At 39.2% G+C, this 17,592-nt stretch overlaps 1 protein-coding gene across 2 annotated transcripts; it reads left to right on the forward strand.

Moving 5' to 3' along the window:
* Positions 1–577: 577 nt before the first annotated feature.
* LOC148413152 (uncharacterized) lies at positions 578–17,371 on the forward strand. Of its 2 annotated transcripts, XM_088432919.1 has the most exons (6): positions 578–1,131; positions 6,132–6,213; positions 7,244–7,476; positions 7,624–7,758; positions 11,009–11,062; positions 15,239–17,371. In XM_088432919.1, the coding sequence occupies exons 1-6, from the start codon at positions 1,063–1,065 to the stop codon at positions 15,344–15,346; spliced, it is 681 nt and encodes a 226-aa protein (XP_088289045.1). In that variant the 5' UTR covers positions 578–1,062; the 3' UTR covers positions 15,347–17,371. The 2 variants fall into 2 exon arrangements, with proteins under 2 accessions (XP_088289045.1, XP_088289044.1); XM_088432918.1 differs by having other exon boundaries at positions 7,244–7,758.
* Positions 17,372–17,592: the final 221 nt, after the last annotated feature.

The following is a 17,592-nucleotide window of genomic DNA, read 5'->3' on the forward strand; positions in this document are numbered from 1 at the left end:
CTATGTGCTTTTCAATAATGTGCGCATACTTGTTAGTGCAGGTTCTTGGTTGTGATGGAGGGGTGTGCCAAAGGAATCTTAATCACATTAAAATTACTTTTTTCAACACCTGCCTTGTTTTTGAAGTACACCGAGACCTACTTTGCAACTGTAGTTTGGTCATAATAGTGTATTCCTGGAGAGGAAATATTTTTTTCAGTTACTTGGTGTGAAACGCTTGCTTATCGCTGTCCTGAATGAAAGATGGCCATTATTCGTTTGGGTTTTATTTTCAGAATTAAATTAGAATTGTCAACATATCTGGCATAATTTTAACGGGTTAACGTGGAATACAGTATGCTTTGACGGCAGATCAGTCTAAAAAGATTTTGATTTTAGTCACACACAATTTAAAGTACAGTTTTTGTTTCATTGCGTTATTAACTATTATTCCGGTATGAGAAGGGGAAGTAAACAGACCAGATAACGTGACTTTAACTCGCCTCCTCCTTGACGTAGAAAAATGACGTAATGCGGTAGGAGAGCCAATCAGAGAGCAAAATGCTCTGGCCGGAGCAACACTGAATGCTCGTGCAGCTGGTTCGCATTTGGTTGTATGTTGCGTGTGTGAATGTGTGCGTGTGTGAATGCGAACAAGTTGATATTTTCTTTTTTTTTTTTTAACCCATGACAAATTAGCTGTGGCGTTCAAGTCATCTTTCAGTGCCACCCGGCGAGAAGAAAAACACTCCAACATCAACGTCGATTGAAATGAACTCGAAAATAACAAGTTTGCTACCTACGCACATCCGTTGAATAGAAGCTACGACTACGCAGTTGAACCATTTTAGGTTTTATTTTTGTTGAGCTGGTCTCGTTGCTGCAGCCGGGAGTCTGTTGCAGCTGACGGTGTCTTTCTATTTTTTTATTTTTTTTGGGACTGTCAATTGTAAAGAGTCCCGTGTGCCTTACTGTATCTGAGCAAAGTCGTTGCTGTTAGCTAATGAAGTTGTATCCGACATACAGAAGCCAGCAATTAAAACGTATTTGTCAGGGGATAAGCCATAAGCTAGTCAAGTCAACATGCTAAAGACCCTGACCAAGAAGCTAAGAAGACATTCTCTCAATGAGATACACCCTTTCCAGCTGAAGGTAAGTTTACACTAGTTACTGCAAATGCGCTGTACAGTCCTAAAAATGTAGTGTGCTCGTCATTTTTCATTATTCTACAAGTGTTAGATGGAATTTACTTGTCATGGTCAGTGGGCCTTTGCCAGATGTTTACAGGAGCAAACCACAGGTCCACTTTGCAACACAAACAGACCAGTAAACGTGCAATGTCAATGACCCATTATACAGTGTTTATTTTTTCTAATGGATGTCTGTAGAAGAGTGTGACTGACAATGATGAGTGAATGATGAGCCCAGGGGGATAGTTTAAGAGGTTTAGTGGTCCAAAGAAGATAGTCAAATCATCCCAAGTTTTAAATCCTCATATGAAAAAGTATGGGGCACTATGGATGAATGAGAAAGGTAAATAAACATATAATTCAGTAAAATTTTATTGTTGTGAGGTATAATTGTCCCAATGTATTTAGTCTTCACCCTTCAATTTTCCGCAACAAAACCCATAGAAGTGCTCCTCAATTGTTACGGACTGAATAATGGCTCTTTTTGGTGTGTAGAAGGGTGCCTTGTATCCTGTATGGGTCAGTAACTTGCCCTATTCACTACACTATTGTGTGTAGACCAACTATACAGTCACATGGCAGCCATTTTGTGCCAAAGGGCTCCTGTTCAAAGGCCTGGCTGAGGATCCAGAGCAAAGTGTGCCATCGCTATTGTCATGTCATGTTTGTGTTTGTTGCTGTGTTCAGATGTAGGCATTCTTCCTGACCAATCGTGTGTCTGCACTCCATCAACTTCTCTGCAGTGTTTCAGCTTTTGTACCCCTTATGAAAGGGATTCACTATTTTCTGCAAATGGCATGTGCTGTAATAAACACTGTCAGAAACAACATAGTTTCTGTTACACTGACAATTTGGAGTATCTAGTGGCATTAAGAGGAGAGGTTGCAGAAATGAACCAGTCCAAGCAAAAAGTATTGAGTGTTTACTCAAAAACAATTGGGTAGGTTTTGTTGTTCACTGACTTAAAGGGTAAGTTGAGTCAAAAACATTTTTGATAGAAAGAAGTTATGAGTACCCCCATTCGTCTAAACAACACCATTATACTAATAGTAAATTTGTTAAAACACAACCATCTCAGGGGTCAGCCGTTTTGCAACTTGCTGTCGACTAAAAATGACATCATAGTTGCTCAGTGCACGGAAATCTAATCACAGCGCATCTCTTTGGTCATATGATGTTCACAAACTGAGCCTTGATTGGCTATTACCTATGCAACTGTGATGTCATTTTCAGTCGAATACAAGTGGCAAAATGCCTAGTTTCTGAGATATAATTGGGTGGATTTTGTTGCGTAATTTATATTTTACTAGAGCTTGGTAATATATAATTATACATCATCTCTTGTTTTTTCTCTCATTCTGGAAGGTCATGATTCTAAAAAAAATAATTAACCCAACAAATATTTTTTAATGTTTGATTTTTTTTTTCAAATCCTGTGCAAACTGTTCAGACAGTATTGTATAGCCACAGATTTTATATAATTTTTAATGTAAACTTTACATTAATTGCTTGTGCAAAAAAAAACACCTGCTCACAGCTTTTGCATAACATGCATCAATGCCACAATTTTCAATTAAGTAATAAATAAACACGTCTTGAGTAAGAAAAAGAAAGTGACAAAAAGCCTCCAGCAAATAATATAATCCATACTAATCAAACAAAGCATACATCAATATCAAATTGAGCATCACAAGCCAACCATTCACAAAGATAAATCTCTTCTCATTGGATGGTCTCCATGTTCTGACGCCCAGGATAAACTTCCACAAAACCAATTTGGGAAAAAAAAAAAAAAGAAACCCTGAACAGGGCACCCCCCCTCCTTGGATGATCACCAGGCTGCCGTGGATTCTAGCTTTGATCACATGAAATTACACACCAAATGAACTTATACACATTTTAAACATGATGGGTTCAGTGCAAACGAGTCCTTTACATAATATGAAAATCTCCAGCGGAAGTGGTCCTGGAGTTACATTTCTCAAAAAAAAAAAAAAAAAAAATATATATATATATATATATATATATATATATATATATATATATATATATATATATATATATATATATATATATATATATATATATAATGAATGAATGAATAAACAACCTATTCAATAGGATATTTATTTGTCCCTGCAGCGTTTAGAAAATGTTCAAGAAAAGATAGTACTGTGGATTTTGACGTTTAGTAGGCCCTATCGGTCAATCCCTGAAAATAGAACTTGCCTAACCTCTCAATGACTCTTTACAGCCGTAGTTCAAAATGTTTTTTTGGGGGGGGTTAGAGTCTCTAATTATAAGTTGAGAAAACCCCATACACATGAAATCATAAACATAAACATGTTCCATTTTTACAAGGAATCATAAACATAGATAATATATGGTTGCAAATAAGTGCCTTCAGTGTAGTTTATTTCAGGTTTTGTAGAAGAAAACAGCAACATGCATTCCATGTGGAGATTTACATTCGGCATTTGAAATCATAGCCCTTAAGGTTAATTTGCCCGATAGCAATATGGTCGTTGTAAATGCTTACTGGTCTCTTTGCGTGTGTTTGTGTGTGTGTGTGTGTGTGTGTGTGTGTGTGTGTGTGTGTGTGTGTGTGTGAGAGAACTGAAGTCATAGTGTGTAAAAAAAAAAAAAAAAAGTGACAGAAATTGTTTTAATCACTTTCTGTCTTCTTCATATTGTCAAAGATTGCTTTGAGTATGGTTGATCAAACTCTCCAAAGATTTGTTTTTTTTTTTCCATGTGTGATTTCCATGTGTGATGTTTGAGTTTAAAGTCAGCCACAGCGGTCATGGATAACTCGAGGTCGCTAAGGCCGTGTTACTGAACTATTCCCAGGAGCTTAGCCTAATCATGACTAATTGTACTACCCTATGGGCAAGACTCACAAGAGCGTGTGGGAAAGACAATCACCCATCTTTGACCCTGCGTCAGTGTGCTTTGGGGGGGGGTGACAGTGTTCATGTCAGTGTGGCAGAGCAAAGCTGATGTGTGTGCGTGTGTTTGTGTTTGTGTGTGTGAACTGGATGAGGAGTGTGTACACTGTGACATTGCCATTGATCCAGCTTAGCAAGCTGCTCAGCGATGCAGGGGACTGACAAGGATTTCATTCAGCTGTTCTTGACACACAGTTTGTCTGTCCTTGCGTTTATGAACACAATCTTTTTTTTAATGCTTTATCATAAACTGTTACGTATGTGCGCATTTCTGAAATCAATTGCTTATAATAGCTACTTATGTCTTGTATTTAAGATCGGAGAGAATTGTCACATGTACAGCACGAAACCACGCAGTGAAAATCTTACTCTGTTCAACTCAGCGAACAGATGTAATAAAAAAGTCAAGTGTATAGTATATTGACTTCCAGTCACTTTTTGACATAGTAAGTAGTACAAATTCTTAAGAAAAAAGAAAGAAATGTGGTAATTGCACATTTGCTTGTATAAATAAATGGTGAAGGGTTCCACCCAACTCTCTTGCATGCATCTGTTTACATACTCTTACACCTATGCAAATATTTGTCTATGCATGTCAAGTTTGCTTTACAAAACCAGATTTTATTAAGTTTATTTAAGTTCCAGATCGTTTGTATTATTAAGATGAACCACTTTGGGCCTCCTTATTTTAAAACCAAAATACACAACCTCAGATATTTCCCTGGCATGGTAAATATGTAGATAAAATGCAAAGGCAGTAGGTAGGTGTGAGGAGACCAAACATTGTTGAAACCCCAGAATTTCTCAGTAGGTCAGCTCAGCTTGTAAAGACACAGTGTTCACATAATGTAATAAAGTGATACACACAAAACAGGTTAGCCTGTCTGCAAAATCTTCAGTTTGACAGTTGTGATGAGGCATTGGCTTGTGTCTTAAGAGTCAAGATATTGGTGCATTTATTTACATGAACAACTTGAAAACGCAAACGTTTCTTTGTTGCATGATGTGACGCTGAATTACGTTTCACAACCTGTTGTAGAATAGCTCATAGCTTGTGAAATGCGACTGCAGAGTTCACGCTGAATTGGGCTTGAGGCTCCATTATCCCTTTTCCTCTTTTATTAAGCCATTTGGAAAGAAAAGGAGGTGTGTGTATGTGTGTGTGCGTGCACGCACGTGTGGATGTGCGTTAGTATAGAAGGGTGTGTTCTGTATGCCTGCTTGTATGTATGTGTGTAAGCATACACACACACACACAAGCGCAGATGGCAGCTGCTAAGCGAGACCTCAAAGTGGTAATTACTGATTGTGAGGCGCATTACTTAACTGTGAGCGTTGCAGTCTGCAGGGTATCTGCATTGTTGCCACTGGTATAAATGCCCTTGTCTGCTGGAACAGACTTTGGGTTAAGATTGGAGCCCTGTCTTAACTCATAAAGACAACCCTTTTTTTTATTCAGCTGAACTGTGCAAAACATGAACTACGGAAAGACCAAGTCAAACCAAAATTAGGGCTGCATGTACTGTATGGAATATACCCTGTTTTCCAGATCGCGTACAAATTGCAGGTCTATAAATGTGACTCGATTATCAACAATAATTATCAATTGTTTTGGTCATCGGTTTACTTTTGCACCTCTGGACTGCTTACCATAGATAAGAGACGAAGAAAAAAAATAAGCGACAGTCGTGCAAGTAAGAATAAGGATGCCACCTTGTCTTTGTGTGTTAACTCCAAAATAAAGTGAATAAAAAGAAACCAGAGGTTATCTTTCAGACTGGTATCAGTGCTATTAACCAAGCATCATTGGTGTTAGTGCATTCCTAAGGTTTTGACCTGTTGTAATTGATTCCCAGATGCACTACATCTGTCAAAACAAACAAAAACAAAAAAATAATGGGAGGGGGGGCGTTTTGCCAAATAAGAGCTGAATTCTGGAAATACCAATGTAATCCTTCGATGACCTTTATTCTGTCTCCGCTGAACTACTATACATGCTTTTTGTTTCCCCCAGTTTGCTTACCATGGCAGTGGTGAGGGTGGTGAGAGTGATGACTCAGAGGGAGAGAACCAGGAGCTTGCACAAATTGATAGAGGTGCGTGCCCTAGCCAACCAGATTTTTGTTGTTTTTGATGTACTAGGGCAGGGCAATGTGGCTCAAAAAAATAAATCTCAATTTTCTTCAATCATTCTGGAAAATGTAGGAAATAAACCAAAAGATTATTTATTTAAAGGTTTGATTTATTAAAAATAAATAATAAAAATATGCCACCAAAAAAATGAGTATTGATTTATCATCATAGCATTCATAGCTTGTGCTTATTTTGCACAAACAGAAGAGTCCATTTAATTAGCTATTTTCAGCAGTAAAACATTCATATTTTGTCTAAAGTATTTTATCCATCTATCCATTTTCTACAGCCGCTTCTCCCCTCCAGGGTCACAGACTTGCTGGTGCCTATCCTAGCTGTGTATGGACAGTAGGCGGGGGACACCCCGAACGGGTTTTCCAGCCAATTACAGGGCGCACATGGACAAACAACCATTCATGCACCCAATCACACCTAAAGTACTATATTACTAAATTATTACAATCATGTACAATTAATACCTTCAAAAACACTTTTCTGCTTGCTGTTGGCTGAAAATGATATCACCTGTGCTCAAGCCTGGAGTGATGATCGAACATGGCTCATCTGTTGTTTATGTGACATTCATTAACTGAACCACTATTGAGCCTTCAGCACAATTCATGTTATTTTCATGCAACGGGAAGCAAAACAAAACAAAAAAAAAACCTAAACATTCAACTGTTACGCTAAATAAGTGCCTACAATGACTGCTACTAAAATAGTTAATTGCAGACAAAATAATACGTTTTTACTGCTAATAATGGCTAAAATGGCAATCCTTTTAAATGCAACAATTAAGTAGTTAGTACTTCTTGCACTACCTATTGTAAATGTCCTATAAACTGTTTATTGTTATTACGGCTGAAATTTCCATCTCAAATCTGTATTACTGTATAAAGACCTTAAGTAATTTTTTCAAAGTGTAATTATCTTATTTTTAGGTTAACTTTTATTCATCAGGTTTTCAAATACCACCTTTGTATTTTTCGATAGAGAGACGGAGAAACTGTGCCCTCACCCCCTTGGCTACAAGCCAGCAGGACAACCAGGGTCCCCTCTCGCCAGCTCGTTTACGACGTCTCCGCCTGCTACTAGACGCCAATCTGGATCGCCACTCTTCCGAGGAAGAGCTGGAACGGATCAGCTACGGCGACAACAGGAAGCGGTTGTCCGCACTTCCGCAGCGCCACGCCGATCACCACAGCAGCACATCCAGCGATGAGGAGGTGCGGGACCTGTGCGGCTGCGGTTCGCCCGGCGCCAGCGCCAGGCCTTTGGTGGAGCCCGATGCTTGTCTGGCTGCCGCCTCCAGCCCTGTGCTCTTCAGCTCCAGCCCGCCGTGCAGCATTAAGCCACCCCCCATGCGCTTTCAGCTGCAAGTGGTCCAGCCCGTCACTCGGCCAATCATACTGACCCACTTTGACCAGTCAGCACCTTACAGGAAATATCGGCACAGCTACAGCGGAGAGTTGGGGAGGCCCAGTCTTGATTTAGAGAAAATGCAACAGGTTCGTACGAGTGTTTATTTTTCTCTTGTGTCAATCAAACTCTTTTCATTTAACTGTGTATACATTGGGTAGGATTCCAATATAATGCACCTTATTTGGTACGCTTGAATGGAGCTAGCCACACTGTTCCGTATTTGTTAGTTGATGGTTAGAATTGTTCGCCTTGTTCCATCGTTGCGCTTGCTCACTGGTGCTGTCAGTATTCCGGTTTGATGGAAATTTGGGACTGAGACGATGCTATGATAGTCTTGTCATGTCAATGCTTGTCTGTGTGTCCTCGCCTCTGATCTTATGAAAGATAACCTAACATTTTGGAAATGATTGCTGTATGGCCTGGAGAAAAGTAGTAGCCCACCCGACCTAAACAAGTCAACCTATCTGCTGTTGAATTTGAATCCAATGAGTGCCAGCTCTATTAAACATAAGAGGGAGAATCCATTTTTGTGAATGTTTTCCCTCTGCAATACAAACAACGTCACTTAAAGGCACTATGTGTAATTTTTCCTCTTGTGCCTGTGGGAGCTTTAGGGGCATTACGGTAAATGCAACAATACACACTCCTTCTGCTGTCGGTAGCTATAACAGACATGGCGACCTCTGGAGGCGTGCCACTCCCCATGTAATATAATTTAACAATAACTAGACCTACGTTTATATTTAAAATATAATGTCGGTCATTTATTACACAGTGTCACTTTAAAGCCACCCGAATGGATACTACATTTGCAGTGCCCTCCACAATTATTGGTATCTTCGGTCAAGATGGTTTCTTTTGCTTCTAATTCAGTAGTTTTCTTCACATTATGTAGGACTGAAATTTAAAGAAAGTAATTGGAGTCCAACTTTTATTTAAAGTGCAGTTATATAGTCAGAAAAAAATCGTTCTTCTTTTTTTTTTTTGCATCAAACCATGCATGCCACACTGATAAGCCTCCCTAATTTAAATACTTTGTTCAACTCCCTTTTACCACAAAATAGCGCCTAATCTTATACAATGTTTCCTATGGTGGGAGAGATCAGAAAATGGACCTTTCTCTTAATCATCCAGTGACCTTGGTCCTCTTGGTCCTCTCCATACTCTCCTCTTAAGCTCTCTCCACATGTTTTCAATAAAATTGAGGTCTGGGCACTGAGATGGTCCTGAGAGAACACATCCTAACCAGGCTTGTATAGATGAGTAAATGTGTTTTGTTCCTATTTTGCGGAGTCAAGTCATGGAGTGTGTACATATACAGTATGGTACAAGTATTACAAAACCCGAAAAAGGCAAATAGTCAACAGGAAAATATCCCCTCAGTACACCCAGTGACCCTCGACACACACATAGCAATACAAATGTGCACACTCGCACAAGAAAACAAAGTCCTCCCTTTCCGTAGCCGGACCCCCGCCACCGCGGTGGCCTGTCTGGAGAGGGATGAAGGAGAGGCAGGCAGGGACGGCAGATGTCTGTCCTCCTTTCTCACAAAGGCTGGCAAGCGAGGGGAAACGATGGAAGGGTGGAGGCAGAAGGAGAGGATTAAATACACACACACACACACACACGCACACACACGCACACACACACACAAAACAGCACCCACTAATGAGTCATGGAGAAGTTGATCCACTAATAATGACAATCCAGTCAAAAAGTTTGGCCCAGATCACAGCTGAGTATGTGTGTTTGCAAAGAGAGGACTGCACGTTTTTGGACTCCATATGTCTGAGGTTTTTAGAGGGAAAGAACAGATGATGAGGCAGGGTGTTTCGAGGCGAGGGGTCTCAGTGGGGGGCAAAAAAAGGACGTGTGTGTGTGTCATGCTGGGTTATGCGTCTTATCATCCTGGCTGTCTTTGTGTCTCCATGTGTCCATCCTCATGTCTATGAGTTTGTTGTTTGGCTTTGTGTCTGTTTGCGCGAGTGTGTGTGCACACTCAGTCAAGTGGAATGGGAGGTGCTGCAGGGAATACAATAGGGGGCCTACAGAGGTAGCCCATAGAGAGAGCCCCAGTCTCCTATTAACCCTTTATCTGGACAACGTCCAGCAAATCTCAACATTGAAGTTTTATTAATAGAGTATTTTGTGATGGTTTTGCCAAATGCTATTACATGTTCAGGGGGTAAATTAATCAATGTAGTTTGTGAAAGGGTAGTGCAATTTGTGATTTTGAATTTTAGTGATTCTATTGTGTGATTTTTGTTTTCACATTTTATTTTTTTAATATAGATTCCTGTTTTTTATTTTATTTATTTATTTATTTTTTATTTTTATTTTTTATATATAGATTCCTATTAGTTTATTTCTTTTAAATTTAAATCTTGGAGAGTTAACTCTATTTCACAACGTCAGGATTCTCACCAGCCTGTAAATTATGTTTCCCATGACCAATGTGGTCCAGTAGGATCTGCTTGTCCTTTTTCTTCAGTTATATCTTGTGCAACTTTCATATCGATAACCTTTGCAATAGGTTTAAGGGGTCATGAGTTTTAGATTTTTTTTATTGATTTTTAACATGTACTACAGGATTGCTGTCTGCTTTTCATGAAAGAACAGGTGGTTTTGGTAGATTGTTATAGCAGAAATAGTTGTCAATATTACTCGTAAATATTGTGGGGCAAAGTGTTACAATTTCATAAACCTTTTAAGTTAAAAAATGAAATTCAACATTTATGAAGATGAAAATGATGCTCTTTTTTTTCTTTTTTTTTTTATTGATTGTCAGATCTTAGCCAACAACAGTAGTCCTGTTTGCAGTCTTTCCTGCGCTCCCTTCCCCCTTAGAAGCTACCTCCTGGACTGGAGACAATTTGATGATTGTGTGGTCACTCCTCCCTGCTGCTTTTTTTTTTTTTTTTTTTTTTTATTTTTTTTTTTTAGAATAGTGGAGTTGTGTGGATGTGAATGTGAAAGGGGAGCGGGAGACAGGATATTGCATAAGCTTCATTGACTGACTGTTTAGTTTAGTGAGTCAGCTGAATTTGCCTCACTTCCTTTATCCAACTAAATCTGTGTTAATTGACTGCCACTGTCACGACAGGAGTTCCTCCTGTAACATTTTTTTTTTAATACCTGTAGTGATTGCCTTTTAAAATTACTTTTCGCCTATGAAATTGACAACACAAGAATCCACAAATGTAATCTTGAGTTTTAATACACACAATATGTAAACCGGTGATTCATATGCTTCTACTGTGTACTGAACATCGTAGAATGGAATGTGTAACTTAAACTTATATATTTGTCATTGTCTTTTGATATTCCTCATAGAAAATGCTGCTGAAAAAGAATTGCGGAGGAAAAACACGGACCATAAAGATTCGGGTGAGTTTAACACTTAATGTTCTTGTAAAAATCACCAAGAAAAACATGGAGAATTTACAGTATGCGCAACATGTTGTGACATTTTGAAAGACAATCTTTTTCCACATTATTCATTTCAACTCATGTATTTTTTTAAATAGTTGATCAGTCCATAACCGGACGCACATTATAGCAATGATAAGGTGGCAAGTTTGCATGCCCCCCATGAACAGTCCAGCCTGTCTTTTCACCGGCACTTTGATATCAATCCAAGTACATAGTGGGACAGCGTCTGGCAGCAGTGTTTGTTCTCATGCCTCGCTAACAGCATCTACGCTTGTGATATCTGCAGATCTTATAGCAATGATCAATTCGTCATCAAAATAACAATAATAATATATCCTTTTATATGCCTTCATAGAACAATAAAAAAATCTTACATCAAGCAAATTAAATACACAACATTACATGACATACACAATCCCAAGCACAATATACAAACAGACAATATACCGTAAGAACACAGATCAGAATGGCTGATGTAGGATATTATGGATAAGTAACATTTAACTTGTAAAATCTAAATAAATGCATTTTTAAAAGGGGGCTGAGGCTAAATGAGCCTTGTTTTGGTTTTCATGATGCATTTATCAGATGCAACAACCATCTTAATAGTCACATTTACTTGATAAAAACCAAGGCACTTTACGATTTCTTCCAAACATCTAGGATGAATCATCCACCTTCGGGTATGGGCTTTAGATAGCACTGTAGTGCATAAGGAAAGCATGCTGGAGAAGCAGTCGACTGGTACTTGGCACAGAGCGGACTATTCCAGAAGGATGCACAGTGTGGTGAGAACAGTGTCGTCATCATCACCTTGTGTGGGATAGTGTCAATGGAACCCCATCACACACTTGTTTATGTACAGTTGCACATGCACTAACTGTAACAGCATCTCCAGTCCCCCCGTATAGAAGAGTGATGTGTTCACAATCTGCATAAAAATCAATCTTAAGGCCGAATAGGAGAGTGGTGATGAGGTTGACTGTACAGCTGAGGAGGAAGAAGAGGACGGTTTTGCAGTTCCCTCGTGTGTGATTACAAGGGATGAAGTCATTTTCCATTTATAGTTTGGCCGGCTGCTATCTGTTAAGGCTGATCCGTTACACCGAGTTATTACTCATTATTCTCCTCTGTTTTCACTGGTGTAGTTGAAAGTGTTGTTGTCCCTGTCAGTGACGTCTGTGGGCACATGCTCATAGATTTACTTGAACGGAGAACACAGGCATTTGGCCACTTGAGCCATTTGGAGGCGATGGAAGCGCGTGTTTTTAAAGCAGTGTGTGTGTGTGTGTGTGTGTGTGTGTGTGTGTGTGTGTGTGTGTGTGTGTGTGTGTGTGTGTGTGTGTGTGTGTGTGTGTGTGCGTGTGTGTGTGTTTGCGTGTGTGTGTGTGTGAGGGTGTGGGGTGGGTGGAGGCCTGTTACATGGAAACCAGAGGAAAACTTCAGGGGCTACTACTGGGGCCTCCTTCTCCCCGCGGAGGTAAAGAGGGAAGTGGAAGTGAAGAGGAGATTAGGTGATGAGCGCTTCTCAGGCTGCCGCAGCCAGGCGCGGTGGCATCCGATTTCAGGCACCCGAGAGAAATCGCTGGCGGATGAAGTTTAATGTGGGAAAGTATGTGTGGTGGTTGGGAGAAAAAAATACTCAGCATATGCATTGTGCGTGTAGCACTTAGCAAAGAGACATTCAGACAGTTATTGGGAACATAAAAAAAAAAACAAAAACATTCATACTTTATTCCAATTGACCTACTGGCATGTTTTTGGAAGGGGGGGGGCTAACTACCGGTACCATACTGTGAGGCAGACATGCTCGCAGTAGCAGACGTGCTGCTTTATTTGCATCTTGACTGAAATGGTATTGGAGCTCGTGCTGTGTGACCGTACAGGTATGTAAAGAGTGCACACAAGATATATTCATCCATGGGGAAAAATAAATAATTTGGTCATATTTTTTTCATTTTCCATTTTAATTTCTGGTGCCACCACAAGTATTTGTGACTCCTAGACAAACAGAAAAGAAAATAATGGGATACTTAAAAGCACTGGTCTTGGCACCACAATGGTATTGATGGATTGCTATGAAAAAAAAAAAAACATGAAAAGTCTCAATTCTCAATTCATGAAAAGTCTCAGCTCTTACATTGAACTTCAGGCAGCTTTTTTGTTGTCATTGATACATTGGTCTAAATAAATGTACCTTTAGTTATACTAGACATTTAAAAGAATACTTTAAAAAAAACTGAAGAAAAAGCGTCTTAAGAAAAAGTCTCTTAATTTCAATGACTTATAGATGCATGTACAGAAGAAGTAGTAAACAACTGTATCGTGAAGTAAAGCAAGAATACAGATCACAATGTCACAGTAGTCATGCTGGTCAGTTAAGTGCAAGTTATTGCCATCATACTCCAAAAGTTGGCTCTTCGAACTCTGCACAAACTTACCCTTGCTGTTTGAGGTTATCCAACATAAGAATGGGAATAAAAGCAATCTGTTCCTTTTTCTGGACAGCATATCTTATGTCAGTTGCGATGTGGCTACAAGATGAACTTGGGTTTGCACTCTCCTTTCCCTGTAATTGGAGGTACCTTTATAGCAAAAACTAGCTTTTTTTAAAATTCTGTATTATACATTGCTGCTGAACTACTGTAGTTTGTGGCGCAAGGTAAGTGTCACTGTAAGTGTTTTATCCCTGAAGATGATCACTAAACTCATGTCTACCATTTACTCTTTGAGGCTCAATCTTCCTCAATCCACCTTCTGACATAACCCCCCACCCCTTCCCCCCTTCCTGCTGATTCTGGTGAAAGTGCTGCCTGACTGCCAAATTCAACAAAGTCATTTCCTGTCATTTCCTGTCTGGAGGAAAATGACCAGGGCTAATTTTAGACTTGAGGGTTCACAGAGCCGCCAAGAGCAGGTTCCTGCTCAGTCTGCTATTAGTTTGAAAGTGGACAATAATTTGTCGCTGGCCCTGCACTGAGAATTAAAAAAAAAAAAAGCCAGTGAGGTACTTGTCCATTGAAATTGATTCTTATTGCCACCACCATTAGAGGTAATAGCTTATTTTGATGTTTTGGGAGCTATTGCTACTAATTCCTGCCTCTTTTTCATTGATTATACCAGGGACGAGCAGGTGCATACAGACTGGATATGTTTACGGGTGAAGTACAGCATGTGTAGCTTTGGCATGACTGCACAATTCAGTATGGCTCATTTAGGCATGGGGCAATATCAAATTCTGATAATACGCTAGCCTTGAGCAAAAATATCACGGTATCACGATATTGAAACAACAGCTCACAAAACATATCATTTTAAAATCTTTTTGGGTAAATTGAGATTTTTCTACGTTATAAAATAGTTTTATTTAAAAAAAAAAAAAAAAAAACCTTTAGTGAGCAACACAGGTTTTGCTCACCCATAAAAATATACATGAATTCTTTCTGATTGAACACATACTGTACAACTGAAATATGGGCACTTAATTAATCTAAAATAACAATATTTAAAAACGTGGTCAATCATTTAACTATTATTTGTATCAATTAGCGTCGTATGATCTCATTCGATTGCCGAAGGGCGGGAGAGCACGAATGACAGAGGAAGCTTGTTTATGTGTACAGGCGTGCATGCGTGCGTGAGGGAAATAGTCGATGTAAAGTGACAGAATCCACATTTTACTATTAATTGATACAATTTACCCGTGGTCGTTGGTCATAGTACCCAACTCCTAAACTCATAGTGGTACTAAACAAAAAAAAGAAAATGAAGTGCAGCAGCAGAGCTCTGCCTGTTAAGACAGATGATGGTTTGGACAGTTTTAATTAACCGTGACTTCTAAAACTGCGATATATTGCCAAACGGTTATCTTTCCATGCCTAGGTTCAAAACTACATTGAAGAACTATTGATCAATGTCGAAAACTGTTTTTGAACAGTCATGGACATCGTGAAAGTTGTGAGTACATTACATAGGATAATGCTGCGGTCTGCAGAAATGTTATAGTCACTGTCGACCGAAAGGTTCAGTTAAATAATTAATTTCCTGTCATCCAGCCAAACAGTGACAGCGGGATCTTTTTTTTTTTTTTTTTTCCAAAATGCAAACCTATTTCTCTTTCTTTTTCCTCAGACTTTGGCTGGCAGTCGTCCTCCACCCAGGTACACGTACGATCCCTCCATTTTCGCCTTCCGGTCTTTAAGCACAGCGCCCCTGTCTGAGGATCCTCCCTGCTCATGAAGCAATGACCCCCCCCCCCCGGTAGATGACGCATGTCCCTCCTTCTCTCAAAAGAGTGACTGTTAGGAAAACAGACATTTGATTGCTGGTCCAACTATTGCACACTCAGGTATTCCCACCCTGTAACAATGTCACTTTGATGATTACAAGTCCGATCAGCTTTTGGACAAGACAATGGCCTAAACGTAACATTTCTAAGGATATTTCAGGTTTTTATATGTATAGCTGTCCTTGAAAATAGTGTAGGATTGAAAGAAAAGAACATGGATTGCATCGTTGAGCACAAGGGGTATGATGTGACAAGTAAGAGCTGAAGTTAGCTTTGCAGTTGATCAGTTTCAAGACAAATAATGCATATAAGACAATCAACTGGTTCCAAGGTTTCTTCTTTCGGTGTAATATACCGGCATCTTTTAAGGTTATTGGTAACTTCCTCTTCTAAGCCATGGTGAGGTGGGTCAGCCTAATGTTTAGATGCGAAATGTCACATTTGCCTACATGGAAAACAACTTTGTTGGATGTGTTATTCTTTGAATATGCAGGTCATTATGAGCTATAATAACATGTATGACTGTAGTTCAATTTAGTTGACCTTTGATGTACATTTTTCAATGAATATGCCATTGTTAGTCTGGGTCAATGTACTTATATCCTCTTTCCTTGCATGGATTCCACTGTTTTGCAGAAGGAAAGGTACGTGAGACTAAGAAGTAATGAATAGTTTGCTGCACATTTGGCAAGTGTAATTGGTGCATTGGTGCATAGCCAACTTGTAGTGTGCCATTTTATTTTTCAATATTGTACCTCATTACTTTTTAGGTAGAAGAGGACCACTGCTATGTCTCCTTAATGCCTTGAAATAACATTCCTGTTGTGTTGAATGAAAGCTGATGTACAGTGCATCCGGAAAGTATTGACAGTGCTTCACTTGTTCCATTCCAAATTGTAGTAAATTAATTTCTTATCTCAAATCCTGCACACAATACCCCAATATTACAGTGAGAAAGGACGTTTTTTTCTGACATTTTTTGAATTGGTTAATAATAGAAGACTGAGAAATATACAGAACTAATCACAGCCTTTGCCATGAAGCAAAGGAATCCAAATTTCCTTATTCCACTGATCATCCTTGAGATATTTCTACAGCTTAATTGGAGTCCATTTGCGGTTAATCCAGTTAATTAGACATGATTAAAAAAGAAAGATAGTTGTCTATATAAGTTCCCAGTACCATCCCAGCAGTGAAGCATGGTGGTGGCAGCAGCATGCTTTGGGGATGTTTTTCAGCAGCAGGAACTGGAAGACTAGTCAGGATGGAAAAAAAATGAATGCGGCAATATGCTAATATATAATGGATGAAATCCTGCTCCAAAGCGCTCTTGACCATAATATTTTTCAGCAGGATAACAACCCAAAGCACACAGCCAAGTCTATAGAGGATTGGCTTCTGAAACCTCTTTGTGTATGTCCTGGAGTGGCCCAGCCAGAGCCCAGACTTGAATCTGATTGAACATCTTCGGAGAGATCTGAAGAAATGGCTGTGCCTAGACGTCTCCGATCCAACCTGATGGAGCTTAAGAATTACTGCAAAAAAATGGGCAGAACTGCCTAAAGCTTGTCGCATCATATTAAAAAAGACTTGAGCCTGTTAATGCTGCCAAAAGGGATCAACAAAGAATTAAGCAAAGGCTGTGAATACTTACGTAATTAGTCTTTTTAGTTTTCTATTTTTGATCAATTCAAACCAAACTTTTTTTCACATTGTCATAAAAGGGTGTTAAATAAAAGTTTGAGCTGAGAGATTCATTTAATACAGTTTGGAATGAGGCTGTAACAGGAGAAAATGTCGAAAAAGTGCTGGCAATACTTTTCGGATGCGCTGTAGGTCTCAGCTCACTCGAGCTGATCAATCAATGAAAAACCAGTCGCCACTGTAACTCAGATTTTCCTGAAATGAATGTAACATTGTGACAAATTTTGTCGTCCCTTGTTGCACAAAATCAATAAATGTTCTGTGGCCTCTTGTTTAAGCGTTTTTTTTTATTTTTTTTAATTTGTTGCAAGATAGGCTTTGGAAAGATATTCAATAGATTACACTAGTAGCTAAATATTCTTCAAATTCATAGTAGTAGCCGGGTGGAGATTTGAGTTTGAAAAGACGGATGATGCTACCCATAAGTAGGCTATCTTTGCTACCCCGCGAATAACTGCAAGTTGAATTTTATGAAGACAAACACAAAATAGGA

The sequence above is a fragment of the Hippichthys cyanospilos genome, chromosome 14, assembly GCF_059441005.1.
Source record: "Hippichthys cyanospilos isolate Australia breed blue-spotted pipefish chromosome 14, RoL_Hcya_1.0, whole genome shotgun sequence".
NCBI lineage: Eukaryota > Metazoa > Chordata > Actinopteri > Syngnathiformes > Syngnathidae > Hippichthys > Hippichthys cyanospilos.

Excerpts from the sequence above, each read along its gene's own strand:
- LOC148413152 (XM_088432918.1), top strand. The coding sequence starts at position 1,063 with ATGCTAAAGACCCTGACCAAGAAGCTAAGAAGACATTCTCTCAATGAG. Across the intron at positions 6,214-7,243 it reads GCTTGCACAAATTGATAGAG|AGAGACGGAGAAACTGTGCC; the intron begins GTGCGTGCCCTA and ends ATTTTTCGATAG. Across the intron at positions 11,063-15,238 it reads CACGGACCATAAAGATTCGG|ACTTTGGCTGGCAGTCGTCC; the intron begins GTGAGTTTAACA and ends CTTTTTCCTCAG.